This window comes from Pelecanus crispus, chromosome 1 (assembly GCF_030463565.1).
Source record: "Pelecanus crispus isolate bPelCri1 chromosome 1, bPelCri1.pri, whole genome shotgun sequence".
Taxonomy (NCBI): domain Eukaryota; kingdom Metazoa; phylum Chordata; class Aves; order Pelecaniformes; family Pelecanidae; genus Pelecanus; species Pelecanus crispus.
In genome coordinates, this window is record NC_134643.1 from 203476124 (window position 1) to 203495808 (window position 19685).

The 19685-nt window shown below is 46.1% G+C and overlaps 1 protein-coding gene across 1 annotated transcript in view; it reads left to right on the forward strand.

Annotated features, from left to right (window-relative positions):
• FLT1 (fms related receptor tyrosine kinase 1) overlaps positions 1–19685 on the forward strand; it is a 99052-nt gene that overhangs the window by 77115 nt on the left and 2252 nt on the right. The window contains exons 18-29 of the mRNA XM_009483856.2: positions 2952–3056; positions 6236–6349; positions 7104–7192; positions 9013–9172; positions 9591–9688; positions 10227–10349; positions 11500–11611; positions 13255–13354; positions 14738–14843; positions 14937–15067; positions 15484–15568; positions 16419–16510. Of these exons, the coding sequence (XP_009482131.2) occupies positions 2952–3056; positions 6236–6349; positions 7104–7192; positions 9013–9172; positions 9591–9688; positions 10227–10349; positions 11500–11611; positions 13255–13354; positions 14738–14843; positions 14937–15067; positions 15484–15568; positions 16419–16510 (1315 nt within the window). The remainder of the gene's footprint in view (positions 1–2951; positions 3057–6235; positions 6350–7103; positions 7193–9012; positions 9173–9590; positions 9689–10226; positions 10350–11499; positions 11612–13254; positions 13355–14737; positions 14844–14936; positions 15068–15483; positions 15569–16418; positions 16511–19685) is intronic.

Sequence of the window (19685 nt, forward strand, 5' to 3'; positions counted from 1 at the left end):
CACACGGCTCCGGTCCTATATCAAATATGCCGGTGGTAGACGGCTTCCTGAGGCCTGCTCCCTCCTGTGCACTGCAAGCCCACAGCACTGACACCAAGCAGAGCACCTTCCATTCTCCTTCTCATGCAGAGCTGTTGTACGTAACATAATGGAAAATATGAAGCCGCACGTGGGGAAAACCCAGATGACTCAAGCTGCGGCAAAGAACCTGAGAAACAAACACACTTTTGAGCCTCTGCCTTCCCACGTACACGGAGAGCGGTGTCTGCAAGTGCCTTTTGCTGATGTCCCAGTCCAGCAACTCACATGCTTGAAGGACCCTGCTAAAATGGGACTGAAATGGAAACCTCCTGATCCAAAACTCCTTGACTGAGGGGTATGTTCACTTTAATGGGTTCTGAATTGCATTAGGAAACCAAAGTAAAATTTAAGGCAAATTTAAGTAGAACGTTTTGCTTCCTTGGTCTGGATGTAAATGCTGCAACGTTTCATATCTGAGCATTATCCCAAACATGGCCAGTGTAGTTGCTGGAGGGCTATGACAAGTTGACTGCTCAGATGGTTGGGCATCTTAATATTCCTCTGTTTAATTGCTCCATTTAATAATTTTGGAATTACTTTGTGTGTCAACATAAGGGGCTTTTGCAGGAGCAATCTGTTAGAGTCATAGACACAATCTACATACTAAACTGTGGAGTTCGATCTATGTGCTGAAAAGTTAGAGCAGCCCTATTCTGCGCTAACATGTAGCACGGTACAAAGAATAGCGGAGCAACAAAGACTAATACTTCAAGTGTTATTACAGTCTCCCATTAAATCACAATCGTTGTTTAGAGAAGGAAGTGTTGTTTCCAGTGCTCATTCTCCTTTATGAAAGGTTAGCAGCTTTGTGTAGCTTTATGAGCTAACTATCTGGTATGTTTTCCAAGTGGTGACTAAGTAGGTTATCTCAATGTAGGAAGTGAGTTAACAGTGATGGAAACAGATTAAAGCTATGGACTAAACAAAAGTACGATGGGTTTTATAGGACCTCAAATTGCAACTTCATTTTACAGAAACCATGAACAGTCAATACGTTAAGGACTAAGAACATCAATTCACCAAGAAAATTGAGACCTTAGTCTTAACGTTCCTTCCCTTATACATCTGCTATATGCAGTAATTGAAAAAGACGGTGACTGTAGATTTTTGAAGATATACACTGATTCACTTGTATTTGTGTGTCAAACTCTGGCTCATCACATACCAAGGCTCAGCCATCCAGATTAAGTTTTTCCTGGGTTTTATTTGCTGTAAAAAATGCAAAACTTTTGCACATCTAGGGGGGAAATAAATTTCTGGGGTTTTTTTTTGGCTTAGCATATTCTACTTCATGATTCCATTGCTTTGATAATGTATGCTGTTTGCTTCTACTGACAGACATACTGAGAATTACAGTTTAGAAATATGATACACATATAAAAGATAGTAGCTATTTAATTTAATTTAGAACTGACAGCAGCTCTTTTTCTCTGCCTGTGAGTGTCTGGGTGGGATTCATTTCTCACTTAGCTTTAGACATCAACAAGGTAGATGTCCAAGTGAGAGCTAGTCAAACAGAGGCCCATCATAGAAAAAGGAAATTGTTCTATGGAGGTGGCTATGTCACAAGTGCATATCTGAGAAATAAATATATGGCACATGTTTATCCTTTGCTTTTGTATGAAAAGCTGGCCTTTATTTTCTGCTCCTCTCCTCTTCACTGCAAAGCCTGCTGCTATACTCTTGCTATCCACTTAGGTGTCTGAGTTCTGCTGAAGGTGAAGCACAAATACAATCTGAAAATTGTTACTTGGAAATAAAAGGTATTGCTAGCTAATACGCTGACAAGTTCTCTCTGATCAAAACTCTGCCAGCCACTTGAGAAGGACAGAGGTGGCCAGGCCTGTCCACATAAGCGCATTGTGAAAGATGTGGTCAACGCTCCCTGCTTCAAACAGTAATAAATCACAAAGGAGGCTGTGAAGATCATAAGATTTGCATAAAATGTCATGAACTCTAGAAAAGTTATTACAGCACCCTTGGAGTCTTACCTGGTTCTGAACGTGAAGGATGAGGACACTCAGCTTCTACTGCTGGAGAATTTTATTGACCTCTGGGTGCTTCTTCTAGGGTCTGCTCAGTAGCAGCATGATGATGATATCATAGCACAAATGTCTGCCCTTGGGCACCTGGAAACATCGTACCCACCATGAGCAAAGCCATCATTTGTCACTCCAAGTCCCTTCTCACCGAATCCCCCAGATCTCTTTTTCCAAATGTAAAGGTCTCATTTGTACAGATTTGCAGCTTCTCACCACTCCGTGGTAGCAACCTACAAGGTCTTGTTAGGGAAGAGCATCAGGGGGTTGTACATGTACTCCAGAGGTTATGATGCAAAGTTGCTGCTGCATCCCTGGAATGATGATAATTTTAAGGCACCTTATTCAGGAAGGAAGGATTTCATTTGTCAAAAATTACCAAACTCTGTGTCAAGCTGCATCTCAGTGTGTGTGTGAGTTTCGGCTAAGGCCCTATGTTGTTGTGGACATAAGTAGCAGTGTCACAGCCTGCTCCATGGTGCAGTGGGCTCAGGGAAAAAAGAAGCAAATCTTTCTTTCTGCTGGCAGAGCTAGACTGAAAAAATGGGGTCAGAAGCCAGTGTACCTCCACTGAATGGTTGCACTCATTTAGCATCATTTTAGTCATATCACTTATTCCCTCCAATGACTCTGTCTTCTGGTTTGACTGCTTACTCTAAAAAAAACACCCACAAAACAAACAAACCAAAACCCCTAAAACACCTATATGCTGGGAATATACATGTGGGACTCATTGTAAAGCACACTTTTCAATTCATTATCTATGAAGCCATTTGCTGACAAGATTTCTTTTTTATCAGAATGTGTATCTCCAATTTATTTTCTTTACAGGAAAGTCTCTTGGACATGGAGCTTTTGGAAAGGTGGTACAAGCATCTGCTTTTGGAATTAAGAAATCACCAACATGCAGAATAGTTGCTGTGAAAATGCTGAAAGGTATCTTGCTGCAGATCTGGGATGGAAAAAATGATGCCTTGTATAGGGTTCCACTTTTAATATGATTCTGTAGAAAGCAAGTGTGTATGATGTAACACCACCCAACCCCACCCCACCCTGCCTGAATAGCTCTCTGAAGCCTCCAAAATGTGTACACCAAGTTTCAGGTCCACCACAAGTGAAATGGCAGAACTATGAAATACAAATTACATTCACAGTAAAAAGGGTGAAAAATTGTGACATGATACAGAGAAAGTTTCAGGTGCAGTGAGAACCTGATAGCCTACTTTTTTAAAAATCTGGTTCCACTACTTCAAATGCCAGAAAGAATGGAAGAGTCATTTTTGTAGGATCAGAAGGGGCAATTAGATTTCCTGCATACCCTACATTGTATCATTATGCTAGACTGACCCTGTACTGAACACTGTAAATGAAATTTTGCTGAAGCATAAGGCACCCACCTTGATGTGAAGACACTTGGATGGAAGCTTTTGTATTTTCCTTGGTCATTATTTTCAATGATTAATCATCTCATTGTTAAAAACAGGTGTCTAATTTGCATCTGTCTGACTTTCTCTTCTCATTCAAACCTTCTCCATTAGATTATATAATGATTTTTCTTCATGAAGGCCCTTTTATTAAGCTAAACAGATTGAGCTGTCTAAATCTTGGAGTTGTACAGGTGTGTCCTCTCTTAACTGTCTGCAGACTCATCACACGGGCTTAGGATGCTGACACGCAGGTTGTGTAATGGATTTGCCAGCGCTTTTCATACACCAGTGCTCTTCCCAAAGTGAAATCATCTCCCAGCTATTCACTGCCACTTTTCTCATTGGAGCAGAAAGGACAAAGACCCACATCAGTTTGAAGAGGGTGCTTGGGAAGTTAGCAGGCAGGAGGATATTCAGTAGTAGCCTGCAGCAGCTGTGGCTGAATTCCCTAACCCAGAGTCCTAGTGGCATCCCTTTCTACGTATTTAGCTTTCCCTTGTTAGATATCTAAGGATTATATCAGGCTTTTTTTTTTTTTTTTTTTTCTTTTTTTTTTTTTTTTTTCCCCGATTGCCTTATCTGTCTTAATCCTTGAATGCTTTTTGGTGTCATTCTTTACCAGGACACATCCCCTGTTCTGCCAGTAAGGCTTGGATCCCTGATGTTCTCAGTCAGCTCTGTTCAGGCATAGTTTGAATACATCCCTCTTATCCAGTGGCTCCTAGCTTCACAGCTGCATACTTGCTTATCAGTTATCAGGAGATCTGTACATGTTACTTCCAGCCCCTAGAGGGGCATGTGCAATACTCTCAGACCTACAGTCTGTCCCTGCAACACTCAACCTGAAATAGCTTCTATTTCTTGCCAGCAATGACTTGGCAGCTGTACTCGGTGTAGGGTGTGCCCTCTTGATATTGTCTTCAATAGGCTTGTTCTGCAACGTAGTATCAAATGCTTTAGCAGGGGGTGGTACCTGCTACTGTGATATCCAGGATCATCCCCAAGGAGGGAATTTGCAGTTGAGAGGGTTGCAAACCTTTCTCCTCTCTGTTGTTGCAGAAGCACAGAAATACCCTGTTGGCCAATGCCAAATGAACAACTACCCTGCAGCAAGCACATCTGGAAAATGGGAGGAAACTAAAGCTTTGGTCCCTGTCAAGACCTTCTGCAGCAGTGGGCCAATAGCCATCTGTGTCACTGGTTTCAGTGGATGGCCTGTCACCGGGGTCACTGCCTGACCCCTGATTAACTGAGCTGTTTTGCCAACATGCAGACATACGTGCTGGCAGAGTGGTCAGCCAGATTCAACTGGTTTTTTTTATGTACAGCAGCAGGCTTCTTGTGCCAGCCGGCACCATCAAGCCAGCAGAAGTCACTCCTGGAATAGATAGGAGCAGATGGCAGCTACAAGGAGTCTTCATGGTGGGATTCATGTGTGTATGTGCAGGGTAGATGCTTGTATCTGAGTTAGTCACTCAGATTCCCTTTATTGTCAGTGGTGAGAAACAACAGTTCATCCCATCCTAAGGCAGATCCCTGCATATGGTGAGCTGAGCGCTTGTTTAGCTCTGCTGACTATGAAGAGAGCCTGTAGTGACTAGATCCTCCATAGGCGTCTTCACTATGGCCACCTAAAGTTAGGGGAGATCTGCCCCATTCCTTGTGTCCTCACTAGATTATGCAGGAACTTTGAAGTCATTCATGGGCTTTGTCCTTGCAGAATTCCCACGAGGCAGAGGGAAAGTGTCACCACCTACACAGATGAATAGTGGGTCACCGGCTAGATGACAAGTTTTGTGTGGGGCCACCAAGAAAATCTGTTTCCATTCAGATGTTGAAACCAAGCCCTTTAAGACCTAGCTCTAGGGTTCTTTCCACTGGACTATTCTTACTCTTGGTGTCACTAAACTGAAAAAGTCCTTTTGGGTCTACATAAAGCAATATGTTTTTTCTTGTTTTCTTACCAAAACAAAATTCTGCAGAAAAAATTTGCTTGAAGGGAATGAAAAGTTTCACTCAACACTAAAGAGAATCTTCTGGGTTTCGTTGTGGGATTTCTTATATCATTACTATTATTAATATTGATCATTACCAGTAAGGGTGAGATGCAGTCACCTAACTTTAACCATTTAAAATTTGCTTCCATGGTCTGTCTTAATATTCCAGGCTTCCTCTATAATGAACAGAACCAAACAATCATCACCAAAGGGTGGTTCATCACTTGCATACACAGATGGCTAAAGCTGATGGCTGCATCAGCCTCTGGAAATGCTTTGCTCTTGCCACTGACTCATTGAGATGTTGATTAGTTCAGGCTAGTACATAACCCTTAGATGGCTGAAGTCAGGTCAGCTGAAACCTACTCTAGATAGAGTTAATTATAGTCTTGAAATCCCTTTTTATTTATTCTTTCATTTTTTGGCTGAAATGACAAAACTATTCATGTGAAAAAAAATTCTCTCCGTTCTAAATATAACAGTCTACTGGGAGGAAGTTGAGTGCCTAACTCTTTTTATGGGTTTTATTGCGAGTAAGAGGATGCTGAGCAGGGACGAATAGACAAAGAACATCAACACATGAAGTACATCCAGTAATGGAGATTATTTCAATAGAAAGTAATGAGAAGTGCTAAAGCTCAGCATGACCAGTTCTTTGCCATTTCACATTGACTTTATTTTGCATTTACAGAAGGGGCCACAGCAAGCGAGTACAAAGCACTGATGACTGAGCTGAAAATCCTGATCCACATTGGTCATCATCTCAATATTGTGAATTTGTTGGGAGCTTGCACAAAAAATGGAGGTAAAAAAATCTGCACTGCACTGAAAATGGGTTTGGATGACCTCCCAATAACAGTCAGTTGGCCGTGTTGTTTTTCATCCAGAGGTCAAGTTATTAACCTGAAATATTTGAGCTCATCCTGTGGTTGGAGAAAGAAAGAGGAAGAGAAAAAGAGATTTTCAGTCATTTAATGAAGTGATTAAACATTTTCTGTACTTAAACTCTCTTTTAGTATTAACATAAGAAGTGTGAATTTAGGACCATGCCTCTTGTTGTCCTTTATCTCACTCACTCCACTGCTCAACCTCAAGTTAAACATGATCTGGAAAGGCTGGGAACAAGAGATATCAGCTGTTGGCCCTGAACAATGAATCGCAAGGCAACCATTGTAAAATCCTTCCTGATATTCGACTAAGAAAATCAAAGGGCCAGTATGAATGATCGTTTATTTTAGATATGTCAGTATTCCAGTTCAACAAGCGTGTGTGGGCTGCGGGACTCCAGTCTGAACACAGACTGCCCGAAGAGGAAACAGAGGGTTCCTCAGGAGCCAGGTTCATGACCCAGCTTTCAAAAATTAGGCCCTTCCTTAATTTCCAGAAACAGTTTTGCTAATGTATCCAGTGCCCTTCAGGCAGCCTTCTACTTCATTCGGACATATTGTTAGTTATTCTGGACTCAAGGTATAGCTATGGGCATGAAAGACTATCCTTCCCAGAGCTGACAACCCCTTGTATTGCTTTATGCTGCTCAAAATGTACTTTCTTTTGCCCAGGGCCTCTGATGGTGATTGTTGAATACTGCAAGTATGGGAATTTATCAAACTACCTGAAGAGCAAGAGGAATTTTTTCTGCCCCAACAAGGTGAGGAGGCGGAGGCCTCTGGTAGGGTTCATCTTACCTAATATAAGTGTTGGTAATGTAGATGTCAGCCTCTGAGCTGGTCTCCTTAGACTCTCTTCTACCAAAGAAGAGAAACTGCTTTTGGGTGCAGTTCCCCTGACCTGTTTTAATGTTTGGTGTGGGATGTGCTGTGCTCATTTTTCTCCCCTGACTGTGCAAGGAGACTGCTGTAATTTGGACGGAGCCATCTACAGCAAAAGGAAGTGAATCCTATCCAAAGTGTCCCCACATGCTCTCGCCCCACTGCTGACGAACCCATTCCTGCTGAGCTTGGAGTCACTTCAGAGGCTGGTGTCAGCGAAGCCGAAGGAAGTGGTTTTGCCCACTGATTTCAGTACCACTGGGAACACAACCGAGATAATGCCATTTAAAGCTCATGTTCCAAGACACCCTAATGTTCAGAGACTTGCAAGTAATCTTCTTATTGTGTGAGGAAAAGGGCTATCAAGAGGAAAAGAGATTAGGGTCTTGTCCTTACATCCCACAGCCCTCTGAATCAAATCCACGGCATGTTTCTTATTACAAACCTGAACCCAAATGTGCCAACTATATCCATGCTTATGCTCTTTCATCAAAATCCCCCAAAGGATTAAGGGCTCTGAAGTGGGATTTAGGAGCCTGGACCCAGAACGGCAGTCCTCAAAACCCCTGCTCAGCTGTGCCAAAAGCTCAGCAGCATCTCAGGGTTTTTTCGGAAGGGCTCTGCGGGAAGGCACGCTCAAGAGTACCTCCCCCTCCAAAAGGCTTTGGCCAAGTCTCTGTTCCCAAGGCCATCCATGCTGGACTCTGCATGAAACACAGCAGCCGCCTCCTCCAACGTGCAGTTGTTGGTGTAAGAGGCTCAGCAGGGAACATGGCCGTGTAGGGTCCACCCTGGGGGGAGTCACTCACATCCCCCCGGTGAGGAGCCTGCCCGGACTCTGTGCTCCAGCACCCCTGGGAAGGGTGCCTGGCAGGGAGGGAGGGAGAGAGCCCAGCTCTGCACCAGTGTGTGCAGGAGAGAGACATGGTCACAGGACAAGAGGAAAGAGGAGAGGGGGCAAGAGCATGGCCAGGTGGCTAGGCTGCTCTTCGGGTAGCAATGGGAATGTGTTTTCCAAACAGTGTTGCATGTGTCGCATTAAACCATCATTTACTGTAACATGAAAGCATTGGATAAAGGCATAGGGGAAGAGAGGTGGTCACTTCCAAAAGCAGCTGTGTTTCAAACACAAAGTGCCCTTGCTCCTCATTGGAAGGGCTTACAGACCCGTGCCAAGCTCTGTGCAGGGACATAGAGACAGGTGCCTTAAGCAGTCTGGGATGAAGAGCTGATGCTTTATTTTGGGAGGGCTGGAACACCTGCACTATGGGCACATCCTTCTCAACTTATCCCTCCATGCTCCTTGTCTGGCTACTGGAGAGAAATATACCCTTTCAGATGTCTCATTTCAGGCTGAGATGAGCCACAGCCCAGTGGACATGTACATCCATGGACCCTGCAAATCCTCACCACATCAGAGGTAGCCCACCACCCGGGTTGCCCCAAAATCATGTGCTGGTGCTCCCAAGCCACCATGTTTCTGCCCTCTGAGGATGGCAACCTTGATGGAGCACAGCCCTGCCACCAATCCCTGCCTGCTGTGGTGGCACTAGACACCCATGCCCGTGGGAGACATGACCGCACGTGCCACAGACCAGCATTTTCTCCCAGCGGAAAGGCGACAGAAGTCTGACTCGATTCCTCTCCCACCCCCTCCGTCACTCTGATGTAGCACCTCTTCTCCTCTGTTTGTTTGAAGGACTCCTCTCTGCAAGGACAGCCAATGAAAGAGAAAAAGGATATTGAGCCAGTGGAAAGCAAAAAACAAAGGCTGAGCAGTGTCACCAGCAGCGAGAGCTTCGCGAGCTCTGGGTTCCAGGAAGATAAAAGTCTGAGTGATGTGGAGGAGGACGAGGAGGGTAGGTATTAATTCCTTCCTGTCCCTACACGGTCTGTGATATTTTTACAACATACTGTGCATCCCTGAAATTTTTTTCCTCATTTATCACCCTAATAAACATCCGTGGGAGACGCTCACAGGGTCATGTCCAGAGGATAGAAGATTTAAAAAAAGATTATTTCCAGGGTTACTAAATCTGACAGGAAAATGTGTGATTGTTTCTTCTGACTGCTCCTTATCTTTGGGGAAAACACAGCAGTGTCCAAAGCACGGGGTATAAAGCAAGCACTATTTTTGTTTCCAGTGACAGTGGGTTGACCTTCGAATACTACTCTATGAAGACTGAATTTATGGGAGTAATAGGGTCAGTAAGAGAGGGGGAAAATAACTGCCTTGTGAGCAATCTTTGTAACAAACTGCGTTTTCCACCTTTGCAGAGGCTGATGAGCTCTACAAGTTGCCCCTCACTATGGAGGACCTGATCTCTTACAGCTTTCAGGTGGCCAGAGGCATGGAGTTCCTCTCCTCCAGAAAGGTGAGTTTTGTGCTGGAGATTTTTCCCTGTAGAAGGATGGGATTCAGAGGTGGAATCATGTCTATGTTTTAGCAACACCTTCCTTGGGAGAGCTCCCAAAGGAAGAGACGCTTTCCTCTTGGCGTTATAAATATAATGGTGTGTTTATCCAAGTCTCTATAGTCCATAAACACAGGATCATGGCTGAAGGCAGTGGGTCAAGCTCATTCATTCAGGGAAGATCTTTTGGGTGTGGTGGTTTTTTTTCTTTATTTCAACATATAGTAGGTAGGGAGCTCCAAATGAATCAGCGCTTTCCCTGCAAATGTCAAGGGGCTTAAAAATTTATCACTTTCTGGACTTAGGGTTTGGTTTCTTTTTTAAGAACTGCCACTGTTTACAGTAACTTCATGTAAACTACAGTCAACTTCCCTAAAAAAATATTAAATTGATCTCTCAAATAATAATAATAATTTTAAAAAGGATACGAGAGACAGTCAGGAAATTTGTGGGCAGGATTAAGGAAATGCAGTTTGATTGTGAAACTGTTTTATTATAGTGCATTCATCGTGACCTGGCAGCCAGAAACATCCTTTTATCTGAGAACAATGTCGTGAAGATCTGTGATTTTGGCCTCGCAAGAGATATTTATAAGAACCCTGATTATGTGCGAAAAGGAGATGTAAGTCAAGATGATGTTTATTTACCCAAATGTTTATAACATATCATTTCAAACTGTCCACCAAAATGTTCTGTAGATGTTCACATTTCCTGAACTTAAAAGAGGTTGAAAGCTATCACGGTATTTGTGCGAAGATGAGCTATCCAGATGTGTTGTAGATCTGGAAAGCATTTCTCTCTCCTCAGGCATAGGGCTTGGACATGCTAACTCTTTCACATCTCTGCCCTGTTAATACTTTAGATTTTTTTTAGACAAGTTTCTTGGCTGGCTCAGCATAACCCCCTTACTTGGTAAACTTCCTTCAAGGAAGCCAGTCCCTCCAAAGCAAGGTGCGTGCTCCCCAGTGCCCCCATGCCGAGGCCAAGCACTGCTCATGGTGCCTCAAGCATCAGAGCTGGACTCGCTGCCTCCAGCTCCTACTCAGGGTTTTGTTTTTTTTTTTTTTGCTTCTGCGGCAAATAGCAGGCAGTAAGCCCCCTGCCAGGCCTACCGTGAAGGCTGAGTCAGCAAACCGTGCCTGCACCCAGTGATGCCGTGGGAATTTAGTGTGGGTATTGGGGTCACACAGAGAGTCTCCTTCTGGAGGTCTCACCCACCTGCCAGCTATTCCTTCATCAGTAAATAGCTTTCAAGACTTACAGCACTACATTTTAGCTGGGAAACATTGTTCACATAACTTGGGTACCACCCAGGAGAACCTAACAGGCTGTGCTGAGGGGGCTTCAAGGATTGCTGATATACTCCTGCAATTCAGGCTCTGAAAACTTCCCCGAGAACATCTCCAACACCATCACAGAATGATTTGCGCTTGGACATAGGGTTTTCTCCCCTGTCTCTCAGACGCTGGCAAGAGACCTCTGCTCTTGCAAATCTCCACATCCACGTGAAGAAAAGGCCTGGTCACTCTAGTCACAGGTCGCCAATATCTGGTGTTTTGTGCCACACATATTTTAAAAACAGCCTTTTACTCCGACAATTTGTTAAGAAAGTGTCTGAATGAGTATGGGTTTATCTTGACTGCCTGTAAGGAAATCCCACGGGTTCCTGTTTGAATGGTAATTATTTAATTAACAATATATAGTTGATTCATCTACGATTAAATTATTTTAGGCTTTGAAAATAATAGTCAGGTTTGTCCCTTTTACTCCAGGCTCGACTTCCTCTCAAGTGGATGGCTCCAGAATCTATATTTGATAAAATCTACAATACAAAAAGCGACGTGTGGTCCTACGGGGTCTTGCTGTGGGAGATATTTTCCTTGGGTACGTTAACTCTGCACACTGGGAACTGGACTCAGCGGCGGGGACTTCAGCCTGGGGAAAAACATCCATTACCTTCAACGAGCTTTTGCCAGGTCTTTAGTGAAGAAAGACCTAAATCAGGCAGAGGTGGGGTAGAGGGGGTAGAGGGGAGAACTGTGTGTATCACGCCCCTGCAACTGGAAATTTTGACGCTTGTAAGGGCACTGAAAGCTGACTTGTCAGATTGAAAGCCTTAATGGATGGTACAGCTATCTGAGAACTTTATCACCTATTTCTGCCATGGGAAAAACCTAAGCTTCCCCTCTTTTCCCTGTAGAAACCCACAGTAGAGATGCAGGGCAGCACAGCCAGAGCAGTCACAGTGCTTGTTTGACTGATGGCGCAAACCAGGAAAATTGGGCAAATTTTTAAGTGTTTTTATTAAATGTGGAACCCTGTGGGATAACATGGAGCTGTGGGCCTGGGTCGGCAGCTGCCAGCGACCGAGGCATCGCCTCCTGTGCCACAGACAGCATTCAAGACACCGAATGCCAGGGGCTGGGTGCTCCCTCAAAACCTTCTTCTCTTGTGGGAGCAAGGGAGCTGAACGCACACAGAGGTCTCTGCATGTCTCAGACTGTGTCACCCCCATTTCCAGCCTGAGACCAGGCAGTCACCCCAGCCCAGGAGGGACCCGGTGCCCCCCCAGCCTGGGCTGCTGGATGCAGCAGGCGAGCAAGCATCCGCACAGATGCCGCAGGATGAACTAGAGCATGCAATCCGAAATTAAAACCCAGTGAAGCTTTTTTTCCCCCCCTTTCTTTCACGTGGAAAAGGCAGGATAGAAGATGTACACTGAGCAGGAACAACAATGACTGTCAGAATAGAAGAATCTTAATTGGGTTCAACATAAAGGCTGACAAAAGAGGCAAACAGCAGAGGAAACAATACTATACAATTCTCAGGACAATCAATCATTTATTAGTTTAAATACGTGTTGTTGGTCAGCCTGCCAACTCTTGTGATTTTATGGTCAGCCTCATAATACCTGCTATTTTTTTCTTAAAGCCCCAGCTCCTTGAACCTGGTGACTGACTCAGACTGGTGGTTTGGTTTTTTTCTTTCGTTTTCCCTTTTCCTGATGTTTTCTTATCTACAGAAAAAAGGCCAACAGCACTATCAGGCTGCATCTTAAAACCACAGAAACTGAGAAATAATGCAAATGTACTGTGATCTGATTTAAAACCATGATTTTTTTATTTTCAAAGTGGTTTTGAATATTTGGGGTTTGTTAATACTCTGCTTACTAGAATTTGGGGTGGTCCAAACCATAGAGAGATTGGACTTGGCTGTTGTTGAGGGATTCTTTCCAAGTCAAATTCATGTGTGTTTTTTGCATTCAGGCCAGGTAAGCACCACCAATAGTGCTGGCTTGACCCTGCCCCCCACCAAGGACCAGGGCTTGGAGCGCCATCAGCAGCAGTTCCCTGCCTGTGGCAGCTGGCAGGAGCCAGACCCCGCAGGGGGGACGCCCCCGGGCTCCCAGCTCTGCAAGCAGATGCTGCACACCCCGAGGGTTTGGGGGGCATGCGTAGGGCCAAGGCTAGGTCACAGGTACCCAGCTCAGGGGATGTATGATCCTGTTGTCCCAATGTCGTCCCCAGGTGCCTCTCCTTACCCTGGAGTCCAAATAGATGAGGATTTCTGCAGCAGACTAAAAGAAGGCACAAGAATGCGAGCCCCGGAGCAAGCGACCGAGGAGATGTAAGATGCCTTTCTCTGCTTGTGTTGTATACCGCTGCCCTCCTGGGCTGCCTTGCAGATGACGTACGAGTCTCTGCAAAAAGTATGCCGTGCCAACATAAGGAAAAACAGCCCAATGCTGCCTCGTATCTTCTTGCCTCTCATCAGCACCTTCTTGCATCCACCCCCACCCTTGGCCCCCTGGGCCTCCTGTGGGGTAGGAGAGGGTGAGGAAGTACATGGACCCAAGCCCAGGGCAGCACTGGGGCTGGGCTCTGAGGGGAGCTGAGTGAGCAGCCCGGAGGAGGAAGGTCACTCGTTCCTCTCCAGATTTAATATTTACCAACGTGCACACAGAGAAGTGCTGGAGGAATGTGACGTTATTAACGTCGTCTTGACTTAGGAAGAAACAGTGGAGGCTTCCTCGCAAGCATTCAGGTGACAAGGGTCCACCGTTTCCTGGAGACAGTGTCTGATGGCAGAGGAAGGTGACGGGGAGCTGCAGCCTCCCAGCCCGTGTTGCCTGTGGGGTTTGTCTGAGCCCTTCCACTGTGACATCAGCTGTTGCTCCCTGGTCCCTGCCTTCAGGTGCAGCCTCCAGCTGCTGCTGCATGGCCAACACCTTTTTGGAGTCCTGGGGGGGTCCCAGTGAGACCCTGAGTTTGCAGCCCCTCTGCCCTGGGAGCGGGACGGAGCACCCTGCCCGGGGAGGCACCTGCGGCATGCTGAACACACCCCATGGCACAAATCATTCAGGAGCATGAACATATCCAGGGTATTTTACCTCTGGGGGCAAAATCAAGTAGGTTTAGGTGTCTTCGGTGCCTTTTTGAGTGCTATGTCAAGACTTTAAATAGCAACACTTACCAAAAAATAGTTCTGGAAGAAGTAAAAGGATGCGAGCCAGCCATGCCTATCTGGGAGTATTACCCATTGGCTAATTTTATTATCCTAGTGACAGTAGATAAGAGCTTTTTTTTTTTTTCTCTTCCACATATTTTATTGCAGGAAGGAAAGCTCGACTCGACCAATACGAGGAAGTGACACATTCATATAAGTCATCTTAGGATGTCTTAACTTAAACATTGCCAGTTAATAGATGCTTAATACAAAGGTTTAATGCTTAATTAGGAATAAAAAAGAAAGTATGACTAGTTGGCTATATTATTCTTTTGATGTGGTCTTCCCGCTGTCTTGTGGGAAGAAGGGTTTTTTTCTTTTTCTGTGGAAAGTTTACTCTTTAACTTTTAGTAAGAGACCTTGGTGGTGTTAGAGAGAATCTTTGTAAAATCAGGTGGGTTCAGTAGTTAACTCTACCAATGACAAGCTGTCAGAGACTGTGCTGCCTTGGACCAAAGCGAGCTGTAACCCCACCATGTGCTCATTTTGCTTTTGTCCCCACAGCTACCAAATCATGCTGGACTGCTGGCGAAGCAATCCCAATGACAGACCAAGGTTCTCTGAGCTGGTGAAAAAGCTGGGCGACCTGCTGCAAGCAAATGTCCAGCAGGTACTAACGTCACAACCGCATGCTGCGACTGAGGTGGGGGCGACTGGCCACATAGTCCCAGGAATAATGCTTTGATTTCTTGTGTGCATTTAGGAAGGCAAAGACTACATACCCCTCAATACTATATTTACAACGGAAAATGGTTTTCCTCCTGCATCCGATCCTTTGTGCAACGAAAATTTTTCTGTTACAAGCTCAAGTTGTGGAAGCACTGAAAACATCAGGTGAGACAAGCAAGATCAAGACTGAGTTTGTTTGTTGGGTGTTGTAGCTTGCTGCATGGCCTGGTTTGGACCTGGGTGGGAGAAAACACCCAGAGACACCCCACATGGTCTGAGTGTCCCACCAGCCACTGAGCCGCCACCACTGGGATCCTGTTGGGCTGGGACAGCCCGTTGGGGTGTCTCTGCCCAGGGGGACCATCACGTCACCAGGCTTGGGCACTGTCAGAGGGGCAGCTGTGTGCACCCCAGGGCTGGGGAATGAGGTTTGGGTGGGGTCTGGTTAACAAGTCCCTTTTGTGCAAACTACCTCGATGACACTTAGGCAACTGCTTAAAGAAACAGAGAAATATCCAGTGCTTCCTGCTTACACCCTTCACACTCTCGCCAAAAATTGTCCTGCTTTTCTTGTTGAACAGATACATAAACACTTTCAAAATAAAACCACCCCAGTGCATAAAGACATTTGAAGAGCTTCCCATCAAGAAAACGCTTGTATTTAATGTAAGTGACTCTTGGGCCAAATGATACGCCATTTATTTCTTTTTATTTATGTGACAGATTTATACGGAGAGACTCAAGAAGGGGTTTTAGTGCTTTGTCAGCTCTACTGATACAAGGTGCAAGATTAGCTGTGCTTGCAGCATGGTGTTATCCCATGTCCTACAAACTGGGGACAGTAGATCCTTGCTGACCATGCAATGGGTTGCAAACACTCCTTCCCTGGTAAGAAATGGCCGGTGCCAATAGCACTGCAAGGTTTGGCTACCAGAGTCCCATCTGAGTCCCACTGGTGTGGGAGAGACACTTAAAATCACTTGGATTCATGTTTTCATCTGAATAGTAGTGCACAAATGGGTCACATTTCCACCAGAGGTTCCTGGTATGAACAAGTCCTGTTATCTGGCGGCCAAGCTGGGGAAATGTCTCCTAACGGGGCACACATGCTGTCCTGGTGGGGGTGGGCATGAGTGAGAGGCTGGGGGAAGCTTTTAGTGACCCATTTGTATGCTTCAAGCGGTGGGAGGTGGGAAAGTCACGGTAGTGCTCTCAAGGCTGAGCTAGTGGCTGGCCAGAAAGTCACCTTGCACATAGACACCTTTCTTTTAACACTCTGTTAGCTGCATTAATGGCATGTGTTTGCTGCACCCCAAGGACAGTTTGGAAAGGCACCATTAAATACCTGGGCATTGCAGCACCTTGAGCAGCACAGAGCCACTGCCTCCTAGAGCTCCCTGAGTATAAACAACTAAACCAATGATGAAAATTGGACTGAAGAGGAGTTGAGCCCGTTGTAAAAGTAACTTTCTACAATTAACACCTAACAGGGTTGTGTCTTTCTTTTTTCTTCAAGGATTACCAAGCAGACAGTGGGATGGTGCTGGCTCCAGAAGAACTGAAACGCTTCACATGGACAGGCAGCAAGCAGAAACGGACGCTCTTTGGGTCTGTATTTTATGTTCCCTTCTTCTCCTTCACATTTCAGAGGGCAAAGGAGGATTCAAGGTCCTTGTGCTAAATCAGGCCTAGTGAAAGTAGCTGAGGTGTCCCCAGTCCCTGCAAACACTCTTGCTGAGGTGTGTCCTGCTCAGTTGAGTCAGCAGTCAATCAGCTCCCAGACCTAGCCCTCCATACACCTTCGAGGAAACAAATAACCCTCAACCCCTTCAATGCACATTGCCAACTGATCCTCAACTTAATGCCAGGCTGGACAAGTGAGTGCCAGAGAGCACTAAACCAAGGTAGAGGTAGGTAACTATAGGAAATGAGCCCTTGGCGAGGGGGAGGAGGAACATGTGGCTATGAAGGATTTGCAGTTGTTTCTGCAAGTCCCCAAGGGCACCCCAGCTGGGACAAGGCTCCCTGTGCTTGTTTTTGCCCTTCTTTTCCATGACTCAGCTAAGCACGGCCCATTTAACACCCATGGGCTCAGGATGCTAAAGTGGCAACTTTACAATAGATGGATGTGAGGGCCTCACTTCTCTTCCTGCCTTTAAGCACTTTAATATATTGGCCACCTTCCTCCACCTAATTCCTGACAGCTGCCCAAGCAGGGAACTAGGGCTGCTCTAAGAAACTCATTGCACTCTCCGTAAATGGGAAATGTTTATTTTCTCAACGCCAGTGGTGTCTCAGTTCCCAGCCGCTGCGAAGCTGGCAGTGTCTGTGGCTGGTTTCAGCTCGCTGCTCTCAGCCAGCCCGGGGACTGTCCAGACCAAACCCATCGGTCATCTTACACTGGCAGGAGGTCAAGGCTATCCCGCCATCCTGCCTGAGCCGAACTTGTCAGCAACTTGCAGCTGGGCAGGCTGGGAGGTGTAGTATTGTCTCAATGAACAATTGGAGCTGGCTGAAACGTGCAGTCAAGGCACAGAGGACTTGCTTCAAGAAAAATTCCAGTGACTAAGAGGGCGTTGGTTAAACGCACAGAAATACATGTACGAGAGCGTGCACGCTCACACAGCCAAAATACACAGCTTGCAGGGTAAACGTGCTGCTGGCAGGAGTCAGCAATGGAGCACTGCTCATGCGTGGCAAAGCCGGGGTGATTCAAGCCACTCCAAACAAGTGCTGGAAATCCCTTTCTCCTGCCTTGACCACTCACATTTCAGAAGAGGCAAGAGTGAGAAATTTTATGGTACTTTGATTTTATTGAGAAAGTCTTCCATACTCTCTTTTGAGGAGCCAGGTATTACAGAGCTTGGAATGTGTGTGGATATTAGAGGGCTCCAAAGGATGCAGTGTTTCCTAGGAGTGGTTTAACCCGTTTTCTTCTTTGTGTAAATATGACATTTCTAAAAGCTGCTGTCAGCCACAGAGACAACATGGCAACCTCCCCAAATGAAGTGTATGAAGTGCCCCATACATTTTCTTTGCATGGCACAGAATACATGAAGTGTGCCCCAAGCATCCCTCTGGAACTGCTTTAAGGAGCGTTTTCAGCTGCAGAAGGAAAAGGAATGCTTGGATAGGAAAAAAAAATTAACTCAACAGTGCCTGCTAGAATGTAAATCCTCAGGGAAACAGAGCAGTTGGCTGAGAACATACAAGGTCATCTGGCCTGCAAGCTAAACCAGTGGTACTGTAGCATTATGCCAAAAAGCACTCATGTATGTGAATGCATGCCGTGACCCTTTAGTCTGCACACATTCCTAAAAGCGGTAGCTTCTTAGCTAAGCATCCTTTACTTAGGCTAAATTGGAACAGCAAATAAATACCCCTGAAAGTTGTACTGAACACTGGACAAGGTGGACCCTGGAGGGGTTTGACACATGTCAGCTGATCTAACCAGATGCATAGTCCTGCTTCTTCCCTTGCATCTCAAGCACCCTGCTCTGTGGTCCTGCCCCCTCTCTTGTGCTGACATTTCTGCTTGGCTTGTCTTGCAGAGAGCTGGTTCAGGTCACTGGATTATCAGAACGGCCCCAGAACAGCTTCTGAGCGAGCAGTAGCAGCTCACCATCAGGGCACCTGGTGCCAGTGCCAGGCTGAGGAAGGGGTCACCCCCGTCTTAGCAGCAGATTACAGTTAGATCACCTTCACTGTAACACCTAACCGCTCCCAGAGCACTTACCATCACACTGCAAACCTCAACACTGCAGTTTAGGACACAGATGCAGACAAATCCACTCACACCAGCGGGTGGGTCCCAAGCCAAGGCTGAGGGTGCTGTGGGGCTGTGCCCCTTGCTGCTCCCTGCTTGCCTGCAGGCTGGGTCAGGCTGGCCTGCCTTTCCTGGGGCTCCCGCATTTCCTTGCTGCCCAGGGCAGAATGATGGGGGTAGGCATGTTCTTTCCTCAGTTTGAAGCACCTGAAACACATGGGAGCCAGCCAGGTGTGGTGGTGCTTTCAGACCAGCACAAGGGTGCGTGTGTGCCCTGGAGCGTGGCATTAGAGGATTCAGACTTGGTGGGGCCACGTCTGCCACAACAGCGGTGAAGGACTACATAGGGTGGAAGAAGCCAAACCCGGTGCATCCTACCTGTCCCCAGAAGTGCATCCAGGGTTTGTTTCAGAGGAAGCTGATCAGTTAACTTCAGGAGAGAGCCAGTGCATGCACTGCTGCTTACTCAGCATGACCAACCTGAGAACCAGGCCTGGGGGAGAGCAGAGTGGGGAGCCAGCTTACCTGACAGTGCAGGGCTACCCCACTGACCTAGGTGAGTCCCCTCCCCTCAGGCTTCCACTGCTGTGGAGGGAAAGGCACCAACACGCAAAGCTCACCCTTGGTTTCACTACCGGAAATGAGCATCAGCCAAAACCCTAGTGAGCCCCTTGGCCCCAGGTGGTGGCCAGGAGCACAACAACAGAAACGGTTGCTACGTGTCTTGGACTTGCTATGGCCATTGAGATAAAAGTAAGTGATACTGGGACAGCATAAAGAGAGATAAGTCTTTCTTAATGTAAGGTCTCAGTTAACAAGATCCCAATAAAAAGGTCTGGGTGCAGAGAAAGACCAACCTTCTGAGCTATGCTCCTTTGCAAGTGGAAAGGATCGCAACTGCAACTCTTTTCTAGCTTTTCAGTATTGGTGAAAAAGTCCAACCCAAGTAAGCCAAAATCATCAGGCTGGAGCAAACCCTTGAGTCAAAGCAAATTGCTAAGCCAGAAAAAGTCACAA